The following is a 16196-nucleotide window of genomic DNA, read 5'->3' on the forward strand; positions in this document are numbered from 1 at the left end:
GTTTTTACGTTGTATAAAAAGTTTTAAAATGGCATTTCAGGGAATCCCATCCACTGCGCATGCCTAGTGTCAAATATTTGTCATAAATATTTGACACACTGAAGCAAGTTTTTAAAGTTTTTAAAGCCGGTAGCCGCTTTATATAAACTGACGATTTATTTTTGTTTTGCTTTGTTTTTGTAATTGCGTCATTTCTGGCAATTAATTTTGCTATCAAAAGTTGGCGGATGTTTTCTGGACCATGCTTAATCAAGGTTTCACAAAACGATGGACTCATAGCTAGGCGTCAGAGTAGCAGTTAAAATTTCTCTTTCAAGACTACTTCTTGTACAGAAGACAAAATGACATGTTTTTTTCAGTACACTTCGAAAACAATTTATTGAAGCAAAAACCAACAATAACACTATGTGCAGTTGAATTTTTCATGCGACCGAAGCAAACAGCATATAATTTGGTGGCAAGGTGCTAAACGCCCTTTACAAACGCCCTTTTTGGTTTGTAACACTTCCGAATTCATTCTGCCACCATTGGTAGTTCATAAATTAATATCAAGGTCTATTATACAAAGATGTGTATGGGGGTCACCTATACATATTTATTTACAATATCCAAGTCGGTTTGGATAGAAGAGTGATAATTTAGTCGCGGACGAACACGTCACACTTGTTACTTACTGTGCTGCTCGTATTTGCATTGACAATAACATCTGGCTGACATGTTTACCGGCTCAATCGTCTAAAAAAAATCATCATTTTAACGTAGGTGTATACTGCCATGTTAAACAAGTTTGTTGAAAATTACCTAAAGGGTTTTACGCAGCTACAAATTTCAACTTTCAGTGAAGCATTTACACTAACACAAATAATAACAAAATCTCAAAACACTGGTTTATTTCCACTAGGTGTTAAAAAAATTAATCGATTGAAATTATAAATTTCTCAAAACATTTTAAGTACCATCCCAGTCAAATTTTTTTCGTGTATTTATTTTCTAATAAGATTTGTTATCATTTTAATTTTGATAAAATAAGATTGATTTTCTTAACATCTTTTAACAAAATACTATCACAATTTCTTGTCACTTATTTTTCTCAAATTGTAAGGGAAAAGCAAACCTTTGTTTTTTTCATAAATATTTATTTTTTTAGAAATTTTCAAAATACTTTTTCTCAACTTTTATATATTTATGTAGTGCAAAAAAATCTCTATAAAAAAAAAAAAAAAATTTTCGTTATAAAAAAATTGAGTTTGAAGCTAAATCTTATCCCAGTTTAAATTATGGTTAAAAATGATATTTAAGTAGAACAAAATTTGTCTCCCCCAAAAATGTTAAGTGGGGGGGGGGGGGGGGGGAATGATGTTAAAATTTTATATTGAAAAACATTGCTGAAAACTTTTAACTTGCTTTCTATAGCATTTCTTTGTGAACTTCTTGTCGCTTTCGACAAGACACTATGCATCGCTAAGCGGAAATAGGATTTTGTACATATTTTTTAGTGATTTTTCATATTTAAACTTTTTAAGTTTTTTCTTTTTGCATTCAATTTTTAATTCTCTATAAAAAAAAAATCATTTTTAGTTTTTTTAAACTTTTGACATCTTAAGGGTTTTTTTAAGGTTTTAAAAAACTCGCTTTTTTGTTAAAATCCTTTCAAAATATATGATAAGTGTAGAATTTCTATATTATTTTTATGCGAAATTAAAATAATAATGTATTTAATTGAATGTAAAACAAGAAATAGAAAAAAAAGGTTTTTGAATAGCATTTTTTTGCTGATTTTTTGATTTCTTAAACATTGATTAATTTAAGCATGTGGTCACAGAGGTCGCCTCGTTTTTTTTAAATAAAATATAGCTACTGCAAATCAACTATACTGCCATGCAAAAAAATTGAGGCGACCTCTGTGACCTCATGCTTTAAAATCATTTTTACTACTGTGAGTTTTATTAAAAACCGACTAAATTCTGTGAAGTAAATGAAAATTCCGAAGTTCAATAACATACGGTAAGTTTTTGATTCAGTTTTACCTTGCGATGGTTTTTATAAATTATCAAAATGGCTTGATTCACTCATCGTCAACTTTTAACACATACATTTCCAGAGCAGGTGAAATATTCAGAAACTGAAGTAAAATATAGTCTCTTCAATATGATCAAACATTCAGTTTCTAGAGAGTTTGAGTATCTTTTGGAGTATGAAGATAATTCTATTAAAGTTTTAGCACAGGAGGAACGTGATAACATGTTATTTGCAAAGTGGGTGGTGATGGTCAGAGTGACCAATCTGAGTTTCAGAATGCAGTAAATATGAAGAAAGGTGTGGATGATTACACTGTGTATAGTAAAGTGTTTGTACTGTTGGAGATTAGAAGTGGAAAAAAGATACTATGGAAAAATTGTAATCCAAATAGTCCAGATGCAACCCGTCATCTTATGTTTTGTTTTTCCAAAGAGACTGCTAGTTTTATTCAAGAGAAGTTTGAACATTTACAAAATGAAATTTTGTCTTTAGAGAATATTAAAAGTAAACTTATACTTCATGACAATACTTTTGTTATAAATTCAAGTTTGTCAACTATTTATACCAGAATGAATGATGGTAAAACACTTAATGCTGTGGTATCAAAAATGCTTTAAAAAATATTGCATCTCAGTGCTGTCATGTATGTCAAGCAAGTCCTAAGGAGTTTAATTTGGAAACCATTTGGAATAAAGATAAAAATGCAGACAAAAATATATTGAAACTTGGAATATATTGAAATCTTCAATTGTGGATATTCAGCATGGAGTTAGTTTTTTTTTAATACTGCTTGCAAACTTCCAGCAGTGAAACAAGGAAGAAAAATAGCAGCAAAAAATGGCCAAGAATTTATTGAAAACAAAAAAAAAACTCCAGCACTTATTCAAAATACAATTAAAAATAAGGGTATCTTTTGTCAGGAAGGGAAGTTGTACATCCAACACTGGCAATGTTGCACGAAAATTCTTTAATAATCCATCTGTGACTGGAAGAATACCACTATGATGAAACTATTTAGGGACCTGCTCATTGATATGAATAGTACAACAGCAAGACCGGATGTGAAAATTTTCAAGCAGAAATCTGAATGTCTGTTTGGTCTCATTTCTAATGATCAGTTTTTAAAAACCATTCCAATGTCACAGTCTTTGCATAGAATGGTAGTTCATGGTGTTTCTTTTATTAAATATTTTAAGTATCCAATAGGTTCTTTGTCTGAGAGTGCCATTGAAGCCAGGAACAAAGCCAACAAAACTGCATGAGTACGTCATGCACGTTTAACTTCTTTTGCTGAAAATACTAGGGATACAGCTAATTATTTATTTTTGACATCTGATATGTACCTATACTGTAAGAAAAACAAAATGCAAGAGGTATTAAGGCTATACTGCAAGAAGATTAAGCTGATAACTGTTCTTAAGGTAAATATTGGAGAAAGCTATGTATATCTTAAATTTAAATATTTAATGTTATCGTTTAATTTTATTAATGATACATTTTAGGTGCTGGTGGTAGCCAATCTGATATTTTTGAGATCTTTTCACATAATCAACACAGCATGTTTTTTTATGCTTGAAAAAAAAACAAAAAACTAATTGTTAGAAAAGTTGAAGCATAAGAATCCCAAACTTTTATGTTTGAGGAAAAGTTGCATCAATTGGCCTCAAATTGACTCAATTTTGCCATGTTTTTGTTTTCCTCAAAGATGTGTCTAAAGTCCTATTTCTACTTAGTGATGCATAGTGCAATTCTTGAAGGCTTGTTGTAGATATTAAATTTGCTCCACATAAAGATTGCTGAGACATGTTTAGAATGAAAATTTTAATTATATTTCAATTATATACATTTATTACAGTGAATACAGTTTTTTCTTGAATGTAAAATTGTTAAAATTAGAATTTGATAGATAATTTCTATAATAAATAGTTTATATCTTAAACTATACTATTTTTTACAATAACAAAACTTTTTAAAATTTTAGTGTTTGTTGTTAAATAATTTTAGGAAGTCAAAGAGTAATGGTTCATATTAAGAAAAGAAATCAAGGAAGCATCATTAAACCATGCAGCTGTAATTGATAAGCAACTTTTAAAAAAAGGCTATTCTCATAGCCACATACTGTTAAAAACCTATTTTAGCATCAGAACCTTGATTCTGCATTTGAGGGGAATGGAACTTCTGGAGTATTTATTTCACTTTTATTTATAATAAAATATTTCTGCTATTTCCTTTTTTATTTAACATGAAAATATAAGTTGGAGACTAAAAATGCCTGTAACCCCTAAAAAAGATAAATTGATATATCAGATTTAGAGTTTAAAATATCAAAAACTATCGGTTTTATATCTTTTTAATCAAAAATCGAATTAGTCCGGATAAACCAACTAAAAAACCGGAATGAAACCGGTTTTAAAAAAGACCGGACTTTTTTTTATAAATATATGTATAAACAATTAATATCTCATAATTGATGCTTTGTTAAAAAAATTACTTCAAAATGTTAAATAGTTCTCTAGTTATAAGGCTATTTCCTTTTTTTCTATCAGCGCGACGCATAGTGCAAGAGAAGACCATAATCTTAGAACTTGCAAACGTTCAAGACAACGAGCCACGGCCTGTTTTGAACGGAATTAAAAACTTATAAGATAATTGATGAACTGCGGATCACTTGAAGCAGCACGGCATTACGTTAAGAAAGTTTTAAAGTTGATTTTTAAGAAAATTACCTTTAACATTTATTTAATTACATTTATGTAATTTCAATTGGTAAACAAATAATATCCTTAATATTTTAACAGAAAATCTTGACTATCCTGTTTGGTAAGTTTAAAAAACTGTACAGTTTGGTAAGTTCAAAAAACTATCCAGTTTGGTAAGTTCAAATTGTAATCCAGGCCTTTCTTTTTATTTATTTTTTTATTACTTGTCAAAGTGAAATTAAAAACTATTTATCCCGACCTTATTTAACAGCTCAATAATGTACGGAAGGTGCAAAGGTAAAACAGGGAATTTTTATAATTTTAAACATTGTTGTCTGCGTGCATCAGGCTGTGTATAAGACTGCGTTTAAGAGCCTGTTGAAATGTGCCTGCAGTTTTGTTTGTTGTGTAGGCTTTTGACGTATGGTCAAGGGCACCGACTTTTATTATTTTGATTTTAACAGTCCTTTTTATTAAACCCAATATTAGTTTGTTAATCTTAGAAACCAGAAAGATTATACAGCTTATGACTAGACTGTTCATCCACAAAATCCTCGCACGTTATGCTAACCTAAAAGAGTTGGTTTGATTTTGAATATGGCAGTAGCAAACTATTTTATCTATTGAGTGTTACAATTACTATTTGGTGTTATATTGTGTTTAAGATGGTGCCTGAAAATTACTTCTAGAAATCTGCTGTTTCCATGGTTAAAGTGGTTCCCGCAAGTACTGAACTTGACTGTTCAAGATTTAAAGTGGAAGAGGTTAGAAGTCAACACTATCATGTCACAATCACTTGAATATTACGTCTGTAAGTTTAGATACTGAAATTATGACGCTGTCATCATCTACCAAATTAAGTTCCTGTCATGTCTGTTATGTATCTACTTAAAGTGTGTATAATCTAGATCTTAGTTTCATGTTAAATTGATCTTTTGGCAACCTAAAACACTCGAAACTTCAATTTCATCATTTATAGATATTGTGAGGGCGGTGTTTTTAATGGTTTTCAATTATTTAATGTTAGTATTTTTTTGAAGTAAAGGGTAAGGGGAGGTTTAGGTTTAAAGTTGGGTGGAAGGGTATTTGTGAGGTTGGGAACAAGGTTGATAGCGTGAGAAGTACTTGTTTAGGAAAGGGCGATGTTGGGGATAGTTTGGTTAGTAATGGGCAAGGTTTAATCGTTAAAGGGCTAAAGTTCTTTTTACCGTCCTCAATATATTCTGTTAAAAAATAAAACTCAACAAATGCACTATTAGTGTGTAGTGGTTAGCACTCTTTTACTCATAACGCCTAAATAATACAAATAATATTCTCTTACAATTCTTGCAGTGTTCAATACTGTTTTGTATCAATAACTCTTTTTATATATCTTCTCTTTATTACAAATATCTCTTCTTTATTTGAAACTTCTGGTTATTCTCCTTTCATCAATAATAAATTCTTCTGATTATCTAAATCTCTTCTTCTTTTTCTCTTTTTATTCACCAATAAAAACTGCTTGTTCATCAAAGTATTTTTCAATCACAAAAATTTTCTCTCTTTAAATTCTTTTTAAAAACTTTCTTAAAACTTTAATTTACTTCTCTTTAAAACTACGTCTTCCTCTTTCTTTTAAAACTCTTCTACTTACCGTCAGACTTTTTTTTTAAGCTTTTACTGTTTTTGCTTGTTTTTCAGTTGCGATAACTTTTCATTTATTTATATGGCAGGTTGATGAGTCTTCGTGTTTACGTCTTTTCTCAGTTGTTTCTTTAACTTTTATATTTACGGTTAGCAGCTGAAAACTATAACTAGAATTGCATGAGATCCCCAGGGGTAGGAAGCTTTGATGGGCTCTGTTGCAGAAAAGTTGACTAAGTTTAAATATAATTCAAACTTCCTCAACAAGAAATTCCCTTTTGATTGAAAAATCCTTCTTCTCAGTTGTTTCTTTAACTTTTATATTTACGGTTAGCAGCTGAAAACTATAACTAGAATTGCATGAGATCCCCAGGGGTAGGAAGCTTTGATGGGCTCTGTTGCAGAAAAGTTGACTAAGTTTAAATATAATTCAAACTTCCTCAACAAGAAATTCCCTTTTGATTGAAAAATCCTTCTTCTTGAAAACTATTCTCAAAACTGCATTTCTTTTTTCTCAAAAAACTGCAAATAAGACCAAGAGGCTTTTTAATGACGAGCGAAATCGTTGAATATCAGCAACAGTGGCAATACCTTCGAGACTGAGGTTTGTGGTTTTATTTGGAATCAAATTAACCAAAAAATTGCCATGGCAGCAAAACTTAAATTGAGAGTGAACTGAAAAACAAGTTCGAGGTGAGCATGCATTTAAAAGAATCTTTATTTAGTGTGATGTAACTCTTTAAGTTATTTCGTCTTTATTTTATGTATAGTTTTTGTTTCAGCGTGAATTGCCCATGATCGACTTATTTTGACTAAAGAAGCCTCCACAAGATGAAGAATTGTTCGAATACTCACTCGAGTACTTATAATATACACGAGTTACTCCAGTGATTTTTAAAATCATTTACATATATTTCTCTTTTTGCTTAACAATTTTAACGTTTTTTTAGCATAAGTTCCTATTGATTACTTTGAATTTACACAGACCAAATAATGTATGAAACTTTCAACAGATTTCGGTTTTAAATGACAAAAATGAGTGCTGTGAAAGTTGAAAAAATCTGCTGTGACAAAAAAAATTGATTTCCCTATTCTACACTAAAGCTAATCTATACATGCAATATGTATAATATAAGCAGCATGTAAAACATGTTTAACAACAAACGTAACATATCGCGAGGTTAGAATTATTTTGTTCTATCTCCAAGTTTAAACGTTGGGAGAAAGTTTTTGATTTTTTTCTTAAAGTAAAAATTATTTAAAATTTTAGCCTTAATTTTTAAAGATATAATAACTTATGCTTTAAATGATTTATGTTTAAACAAATTATTTAGAAAAAAAACTTGTAAAATAGAGCGCATTTTAGAAGTAATCATTACTTACTAAAATTAATAAGGACATTTAGCAACGAGACGCGGGCATTATTTGACAACGGCGTTGCGCTATCAGCGCGTCGTGTAACTTCCACGATTTAGCATTTGTTGTGAAACGCGCGCTCAAAAATCGTAAACAAATATGGCGGCCAACTACAGTTTGAAATCCGTACGAGAATTAGTTCTCTTAAGTTATGCTGACGATTTAATTGATGACGAAGAGTATATAATTTTAAATGAGTTAAACGCGTCTCGTGAATCATATCCATATTGGAAATATGACAGGTTTGATATTAACAATTTTGATGATGCACAGTGTCAAGTTGATTTTCGTTTCAAGAAGAACGATCTAGCCACCCTAGTTGCTGTTTTTGGATTACCAGAAAAAATTATAACCTCGCAGAGAACAGTATGCAGTGGTCTAGAAGGATTTTGTGTTTTACTAAAACGACTTGCTTTTCCGTATAGATACACGGATATGGCATCCCTATTTGGAAGAAACCCTACTGAGATATGCCTTATTTTTAATAGAGTAATTGATTTTATGTATGAAACCCACTGTCATATACTTAAAAATTGGAATCAACCTATCCTTCAACCTCAAAAATTGAAAGAATACTGCAATGCCATTTACCAAAAAGGATCCCCATTAAATAATTGTTTTGGATTTATCGATGGTACAGTCCGAGGAATCGCTAGACCTGAAGTTGATCAAAGAGTTGTTTATAACGGCCATAAAAAAAAGCATGCTCTCAAATATCAAAGTTTAGTATTGCCTAACGGTTTGGTGAGCAATTTTGCAGGGCCATACGAAGGAAGGAAACACGATGCTACTATGCTGTATGAGTCTGGGTTGTTAGTTCAACTGGAAAACCATGCTTGGTTCAACAGACAACCTTTGTTCATATATGGAGACCCAGCTTATCCATTAAGTGTACATTTGCAAGCACCATTTTGGAATGCAAACATAACACCAGACCAGCATGCTTATAATAAGGCCTTGAGTGCAGTTCGTGTTTCAGTTGAATGGTTATTTGGACTTATTTCTAACTACTTTAAACTTGTGGATTTTCAAAAAATGCAGAAAGTTGGCTTAAGCGCAGTTGGGAAAATATATGTTACATATGCATTGTTACAAAATGCTCATACATGTCTATATGGAAATATAGTATCCGAATATTTTGATTGTCAACCTCCAACATTACAACAATACTTTGCTTAGTAAAACAGTTATTGTATTTTTTTTAACAAAATAACAAAAAGATGTAATATATATTAGAATAATAACAGCAGCTAAAACATAAAACTAATCTTTAAGCAGTGTATTTTATGTTTTCAAAACACATTTATTATTTATTCAAAAACGCATTGAGTATAGTGTTCTGTTGAGCCATCATGGCAATCATCTGTTGCAACATAGCATTGTGTTGCTGCTGTTGGATTTCAAATTGTTGTCTTGAAAGTTCTTGAGCATGAGCAACTTGCTCTCTCTCCAGTCTTTTATTTTCCTTATCATATTCTAACTTTTCTTTTAGAAAAATAAGTGTGTCTGAACTGCTTCTTCGATTTACCAATTATTTTTTTTCACTTACATTGTCCTCGTCTTTTTGTTTTCGAGTCTCACCAAATCTTTCCATGGCCTTTGTTCGCATTTCTACTGCTTTATTTTTTTCAGTTTCATTTACTAGTTTCTTCTGTTGAGACTCATTGTCATTTTTTTTTTCAGTGTCTGTAAAAATATTATACAATTCTTCTATTAAGCCTTCTGACTCGGTAGGAATGTCACCTCCAAGTCCTGATGCTAGTTTAGCTTTGCTAGCTTTTGCTTTATACTTTCTTAACAAAATCATAAATCTTTCACGTACACCTCGAGGCATGGCAACACATGGAAAAATATCAAGAGTGTTAATCACATCTGCAACAGCTGACCACCCTTGTCCGCGCTCTCTACTTCCTTTTTTGTGTAAAAGAATTCCATTTCCAGCTATTTCTCTTAACATGAGAATGTCTTTTTCATCATCCCATTGCATGGATAACCTAAAAATATTTACTAAAAACTTTAACTTGGTAGAAAAAACGTTAAAAAATAAATATAAATAAAAATATTAATAAATATAATATACTCAGCTTATATTTTAAAAAGTAGAATACTTTAAAACGATAAGCATTGTTTTTTTTTAATGTTTGAATTATATAACTTACTTTTTGTCCGCAAAATATTCTGCCATTTTTAACGTACTGTAAACAACGTGAAAACTGAAGGTTTGAAGTTGAGAACGGGACGTATAAATTTAATACGCGTCAAATTACTTGTCACCAGGCTACTTTTAGGGTTTTCACTGAGAAAACATACGTACGCGTGGCATTTGCTAAATCTCCTTAATAACTCATTTTCTCCCAATTTTTAAAATAGGAGATAGAACAAAATAATTCTAACCTCGCGATATACAACATATGTAACATATACTATGCATGTATCATGCATTACATAAAACGTTATCAACATAGATTTCTATTAAATATAAAAAAAGAAACTCACAAATCTAACTCATTCAAATCAATTTGAAGTTTTATTGGGTAAAAAGTGATATTTAATTCAGATATTTGCCGTCGTTTGTCTATTTTCATGTAATTAATTTCGCTTACAACAGCAGTTTTTTTATGTTCAGTTTGTCTATGAAAATGCTCTTTCTGAGTTGAAGAACTATTTCGACTTAAAGCTTGATTTGTAATTTTTTGAAATTTAAAAAGCTCTCCGTTTAATTTTTGCTGGGCATTAAAACTTTTTAAACTTTCAACAACTTGACTGCGGTGGTTTCTTGGTTTTATTTGATTTTTGAACCACATGTGATTTATGGCGTGTTTTACGTTGATTCTTTTTCTACTATTTTTTTCTAATACACTTTTTAAAAACTCCTTTGCATTTTCCGAAACATCTTCCCAGATTGGAAGTAATAGATTTATTTCTTTTGTCATAATGTCAAAGTACAATCTCTCAAGAAACTCGTTCCAAAATGGCGGACTTCCAATTAGCATGATATAAAGAATAACTCCTACAGACCAGAGGTCCACTGCATAACTTACAGGTTTTTCTAAAACAATTTCAGGTGCTAAGAATAAAGGTGAACCACAAGCCTCAACTGAAGCACTTTTTTGACCCTTTTTTAATCGAACAGCTAAACCAAAATCGGCAATTTTAATGATTTCCTCACAACTCCCTCTTTGAAGAAAAATGTTTTCAATTTTAATATTACGATGAATAATTCGTTTTTCACGAAAATACAGCAAACCTTTTAATATTTGCTCAATAAAGTAACAAATGTCACTTTCAGTATATGTTGTTAATTCTGTAATTTCATCCAAAAGATTGTTTTTCGTAAAACATTCAGTAACGAGGTAATGATGCGTCGGAGTTTTCGAAATATCAAGAAGTTTTAAAATATGACGATGTTTGAGCCTCCGCCATATTGCAATTTCACGCGATTCTTCTAGATCGGCGTAAGCACTATCTGAGCCTTCATCATTGTATCGGTTGATAGACTTTATTTTCACAGCAAACCGAGAACCTGTTTCTTTGTGAAAACATTCATAAAAATCGCCAAACTGACCCTTTTTAATGAAATTAGCAAAATCATACTTATCTGTGAACATCATCCTACGAAACTTTACTTTTGACTGAATATTGTTTTCCCTAAAAAGTATTTGTTTAAACTATTAATGCATAAAAAGTGCGTCATAGTACGTCATTTATTAAAAAACTTATTTTGAAGAAACAAATTTAAAAATGAATAAAAAATAAGTAAAGAAAAAAGAGTTTCACAAATAAACAAAAAAAAAACTTTAATTTTTTTTAAGATTTTTTGATTGCACGATAAGTTTTCCTCTGTTTGAGATTTTTTAAAGATTTTCTTTCAACTTTCTTTGTTACATTTGTAATGACAAAAGATATTAAAAGTCGTACCCTGGTGTGAAAGTATTTAACTTTATATCGATATCACACGTTAAATGAATTCACAGAAATGTTCATTAACATCTCAAAACTATAGCTGACAAAAATAAAAATGAAACTCGTGGATTTTTACTTTTAAAGTGTGTCTTCAGCTTCTCAAAATTTTACTTCTCGATCATCGTTAAAAAAAATTAATTGCAAATAAAACTTGAAAAAAACATTCACAAACATTTTGACGACAACACTTATGTTTCCGGCCACGTGTTTGATTTTTTTTAAATACAAAATTGCGAATGTTTTTTTTTTTTTTATTCATTTATTTATACACTTTTAGGCTCTAAATATATTTTGTCTTGAATTTTGCAATCGAAAGGACCCATAGCTCATCGATAAAAAATAATCTAGATAAACCAGAATTAGTCATACAGTCCCATACCATCACGGAACGCTTTACCTTACCCCTTTTCCACCCTCCTCCCTCGCCCTACGTTAAACTGTTATCATTAAATTTTTTGTTTTGCGCAAAACTTGGCTTTTTCAAAGTTACTTCAAAACCATGTTACTTCAAACCATCTTTCCATGACTTTCAACATAATGCAGTTGCTTAACATTGTTATAATCTTGATAAGCGTAAGTTTTTTTCCTCCCAATTTCGCCACGATAAAACTTTTTTTGAAAATCTTTTTGAAAAATCTGTCTTAATAATTGAATATCAAGACTTTCACGTTTGCTGCCTTTTTTTCGTTGTAGAAACCTTCTGTTTTAATTTAACTTCTCGAACCTTTGACGCTCGGTCTGATCTTAGATTGCTGAGTACCAGAAAAATTTTAGAAAAATGTTTTGTTCTCCGAGTTTTTATCGTTCCTTTTACTTTTGAGAATAAACACCAAAATTGTGCAAACAAATTTCACAATGTTTATAGTTGTAAATCACAACTGTAAACATTTAAAAACAGACGAATAGTAGTCGTGAATCACAACTACAATTCATCTGTTGTCAATATGTATAAGCTGGTAGGGCGCCATTAATCATCAAATTGGAGAATCGCAGATGTTATAGTTGTTAAAACTACTGGCACATTATAATTTAACAGTAGTTAAATATATCTAAAAGAAAATATTCAGATTTTAAATTAAGCTATATCGTTTTTTATCCAAAACAAAATACAAAAAAAAAAAAAACTACATTGTATATATATATATATATATATATATATATATATATATATATATATATATATATATATATATATATATAACAGCATTTAAATTAGTCTAACTTAGCATTTGAAATGTTTATAATTTTCCAGTTCCTTTGCAACGGTCTTGGAAACCAGGGTGAAAACCAGGATACCTGAATTTATTTTATTTCCTATCTATATTTGTGTTCTTTCAGTATGGAAGTTAACTTTACAGCCTATAGAGCTTCTTGTTTTGACTTAAAGACATATTTCCAAGCAACATAACCACTAGGGTATGTCATACTAAAAAACTTTTGAAAATGACATTTGGGGAGTAATTTTTTTATGGGTTGAAGTAAGTTAAGCAATATTCAACCAAAAAAAATTACACAAAAAAATTTTTGAGGTTTTTTACATAAACGCTAATAAAATTGTTATTTTTTATTATAATCAAAATTTCATTTCAAATATATCTAGCACACATACTTGGCAGTAATTATTGCTTAGAAGAGTTTTAGTATTATAATTAGTCGCAAAGTTACAAAAGATTTTCGAACACATGTCCAAAGTGCCCAAACCTCCATGTGGTTGGGAGGTTTGGGCACCCCTGTGGGGAGGTTTGGGCACTGTATTTAACATGCACGATATTGTTTTAATATACTGCTATGCTTAAGTATTATATAGCATTGCTATAAAAAATTGTAATACAAACATTTTTTCTTAGCATAGATTTTACAAAAAATTAAACAAAGTCATTTGGAATCAATACTGCACGATGTTGGGCTTAATAAGAGTTATTCTAAATTTGGTATGACCCAAAGAGGCTTATCAAATTTATATTTTAGGCTGCCATGTTTTAACCATGTTGTTGGTGTTGGCAATTTTGTCTTTAAATCCTTCAGGGGGACGCTGGCTACGTCCTTGATGTCAGGAAACATAAACGTTTTTCTTATCTTACTTGCTTTCATAAATTTGACAGTTGCCATGGAGTGATTAACCTCTTCGACTATTCCAACATAATGATAAACAGTTTTTTTGGTGTTAAATTTAACCAACACAAAGTTATTGACCAGGAAATTTCTATCCAGAACAATCACATCGTCTACATCAAAATCTTCTTCCGATGAATCGATTTCAACAAGGGCTTCGTCAGAAACGGAAACATTTTCTATTTCATCATCACTGCTGATCTTCCTGCTTTTCTCGTTTTTAGAGCATTTTTGATTTTTGTTGAGCTCTTTGATCTTATTTTTTCTTTGTCTTTCCTTTTCTTCCATTTCTTTAAGTCTTTTCTCGGGTGTGTTTGTCAATATTCTAGTTTTTCCTTTCTTCCGTTTCATGCCATCCAATTTCCAGGGGCCGGCTTTCGGGTATGGCCTTACTAAATCAGGTGTTACATTGACAGTGCCCCTAGTCTGGCTTTTAGATAGAGATTCCATTTGAGCCCAGTGACTTCCACATTTGAACTTGTACGATCCTCTAGACTCAGATTTTCTTTTGTTGAAGGCTGTTCCATGATAGGTTGGTCTGAAATCGATTTTTCTGTAGCAACATTATTCTCTTCCGGCAAGCAGCGATCAGTTATAGAAGAACAAACGAAATCTTCATCAGAAAAAATGTTTGAATTAAATGGCCAAATGCCAGGTTTTTTAAATCCCTTTTGAATATTTTGCAACTTGAATGCAAGTGGGATGGCTTTTGCTGCTAATTTTGGGATTTCATAAATTGTTAAAGTTTTACCAAAATTGCTTACCATCCAATCTGTTACAACAGTGTTATAATAAGTTTGAGGTGGTCCATAGACAGTCAGGTCTAGGACCACTTAAAACTTATTATAACGTACGTGTAATTGATTCGTAGAATTTATAAAACAAGAATTTATAAAACAATTTATAAAATAATATACACAAATGATACTAAAACATAAAAACGACAATTAAAAGCATCAGTCACCTGTATATCATATAACACAGTTTCTATATTTAGAAATGATTTATTCTAAACATATTTGCATGTTAACATTATTCTACGAATCAATTACACGCACGTTAGTTTATGGCAGCAGTGCGGTGGAAAAGTCATTAAAACAATGCCTGATTCTTTACAAAAATCGAGAACTGGTACTGAAATATGGCTCTCGCGATTGTTCAGCAGCAATAGAACTGGCGAGGAAGGCGTTGGTTTTGCGTGTTTTGCAAAATGGTGTATATATTTTAAAAAACATGGTGCTGTCATCCACCCTGAAGGATGTGCCGCTCCATCTGAAGCTACAAGCGCATCACATGTTTTGAAATTAACCCGTGGAAATATGAAAAAGGGTGGTATTGAGTTACCCAATTCATTAATACCACAGAAAACCGTTACAATTGTCCCTCTTTCAGCGACGTTACTTGCCCAATTTGCTTGGTGCCTCTGAGAGCAATCACTTTCTGGGTTCGTTGTACTGTTGATAATCCAGTTTCGTCTATATTGTAAATAGACTCAGGGCCGAAGCGATCCCGTTCATATACAGTTTTAAGATTTTCAAAAAAATCCCTGACATTTTTCTTATTGAAACTTGTGGCACGTGAGAGACTGGTAGCTTCTGGTGTCCTTATTGAAAGCTGAGATTATCTTTTAAAAAATCTCCTAAGCCAATCTTTGGATGCAAGTTTCTTCTCTGTCCAGTTGTCTGATATTTTTTTATTAATGGCAGTGGCGTATTCGTAAACCAATTCGCGTGCCTTCAGTTTTGACACTCCATGGTTTAGTTTAAACAATGTCACAAGATATTCTGAAATTTTTCTTCTTCATCTTTCGTGAATATTTGGGATGATTCAAATTTAGAAGAAATATCTTTTACAACGCCACCCTGCTTTATGTATCTTTGAAGGTTAGACGTGGGTATATCATATTTAATCGCAGTAGTTTTTTAATTTTTCCTCCTTTAGAAACCTCTTCCAATGCGCGCAAAATAACATTTTTAGAGATTTCACGTCGTTTATTTTTCTTTTTAAATGAAAACGGCATTGTCCTGAAAAGAAATGATTAACCATTCAATCTGATGGGCATAGCAAAAAAGCACAAACGTATAAAACACGCTAAAAAAGAGGGAACATTGGGCTTGCCCATACCGCCCTCCTACATGCGTGCCCAATGCTCCCCACAACCTCACTTTTCAAATAAATTTGAATAAGTTTATTTTTATCAAATGTTGAATCACAATTGCCAGGTAAATATAATGTTCATTAAACGCAAAAGAAGAAGTTAACACAGATACTTACACTTTCTTGCAGATTTCTTTGTTATCTTTCTGCAAATCACAAACAAGATATTTACTTTTATGCGCAACAAACCGTTAAGCGCATGTAACT

At 31.2% G+C, this 16196-nt stretch overlaps 4 protein-coding genes, 1 long non-coding RNA gene and 1 pseudogene across 5 annotated transcripts in view; 3 read left to right on the forward strand and 3 right to left on the reverse strand.

Annotated features, from left to right (window-relative positions):
- Positions 1-16196, forward strand: part of LOC149884966 (uncharacterized) — a 748071-nt gene that overhangs the window by 356467 nt on the left and 375408 nt on the right. The gene's annotated exons all lie outside the window — the stretch shown is intronic.
- LOC149884998 (uncharacterized) lies at positions 2014-4135 on the forward strand. The gene is made up of 2 exons (XR_016455172.1): positions 2014-3440; positions 3522-4135. It is a non-coding gene; the product is annotated as an uncharacterized LOC149884998 (long non-coding RNA).
- Positions 7850-9030, forward strand: LOC149884999 (uncharacterized). Its single transcript, XM_090096509.1, has one exon. It carries the CDS (start codon positions 7857-7859, stop codon positions 8934-8936), a length of 1080 nt encoding a protein of 359 aa, XP_089952635.1. The 5' UTR covers positions 7850-7856; the 3' UTR covers positions 8937-9030.
- Positions 8936-10140, reverse strand: LOC149885000 (uncharacterized). The gene is made up of 2 exons (XM_090096510.1): positions 9917-10140; positions 8936-9751 (listed from the first exon to the last, which is right to left on the reverse strand). Exons 1-2 carry the CDS (start codon positions 9940-9942, stop codon positions 9289-9291), a joined length of 489 nt encoding a protein of 162 aa, XP_089952636.1. The 5' UTR covers positions 9943-10140; the 3' UTR covers positions 8936-9288.
- Positions 10250-11368, reverse strand: LOC145186771 (calcium/calmodulin-dependent protein kinase type II alpha chain-like). The gene has a single exon (XM_080063019.2). The coding sequence runs from the start codon at positions 11366-11368 to the stop codon at positions 10250-10252; it is 1119 nt and encodes a 372-aa protein (XP_079919145.2).
- LOC149885001 (uncharacterized) lies at positions 13638-14359 on the reverse strand (annotated as a pseudogene).

This window comes from Hydra viridissima, unplaced genomic scaffold (genome assembly GCF_058129835.1).
Source record: "Hydra viridissima isolate aposymbiotic clone 2 unplaced genomic scaffold, HvirCarnegie_v1 scaffold_8, whole genome shotgun sequence".
In the NCBI taxonomy this organism is placed as follows: Eukaryota; Metazoa; Cnidaria; class Hydrozoa; order Anthoathecata; family Hydridae; genus Hydra; species Hydra viridissima.

Excerpts from the sequence above, each read along its gene's own strand:
- LOC145186771 (XM_080063019.2), bottom strand. The coding sequence starts at position 11,368 with ATGATGTTCACAGATAAGTATGATTTTGCTAATTTCATTAAAAAGGGT.
- LOC149884999 (XM_090096509.1), top strand. The coding sequence starts at position 7,857 with ATGGCGGCCAACTACAGTTTGAAATCCGTACGAGAATTAGTTCTCTTA.
- LOC149885000 (XM_090096510.1), bottom strand. The coding sequence starts at position 9,942 with ATGGCAGAATATTTTGCGGACAAAAA. Across the intron at positions 9,752-9,916 it reads GAATATTTTGCGGACAAAAA|GTTATCCATGCAATGGGATG; the intron begins GTAAGTTATATA and ends AAATATTTTTAG.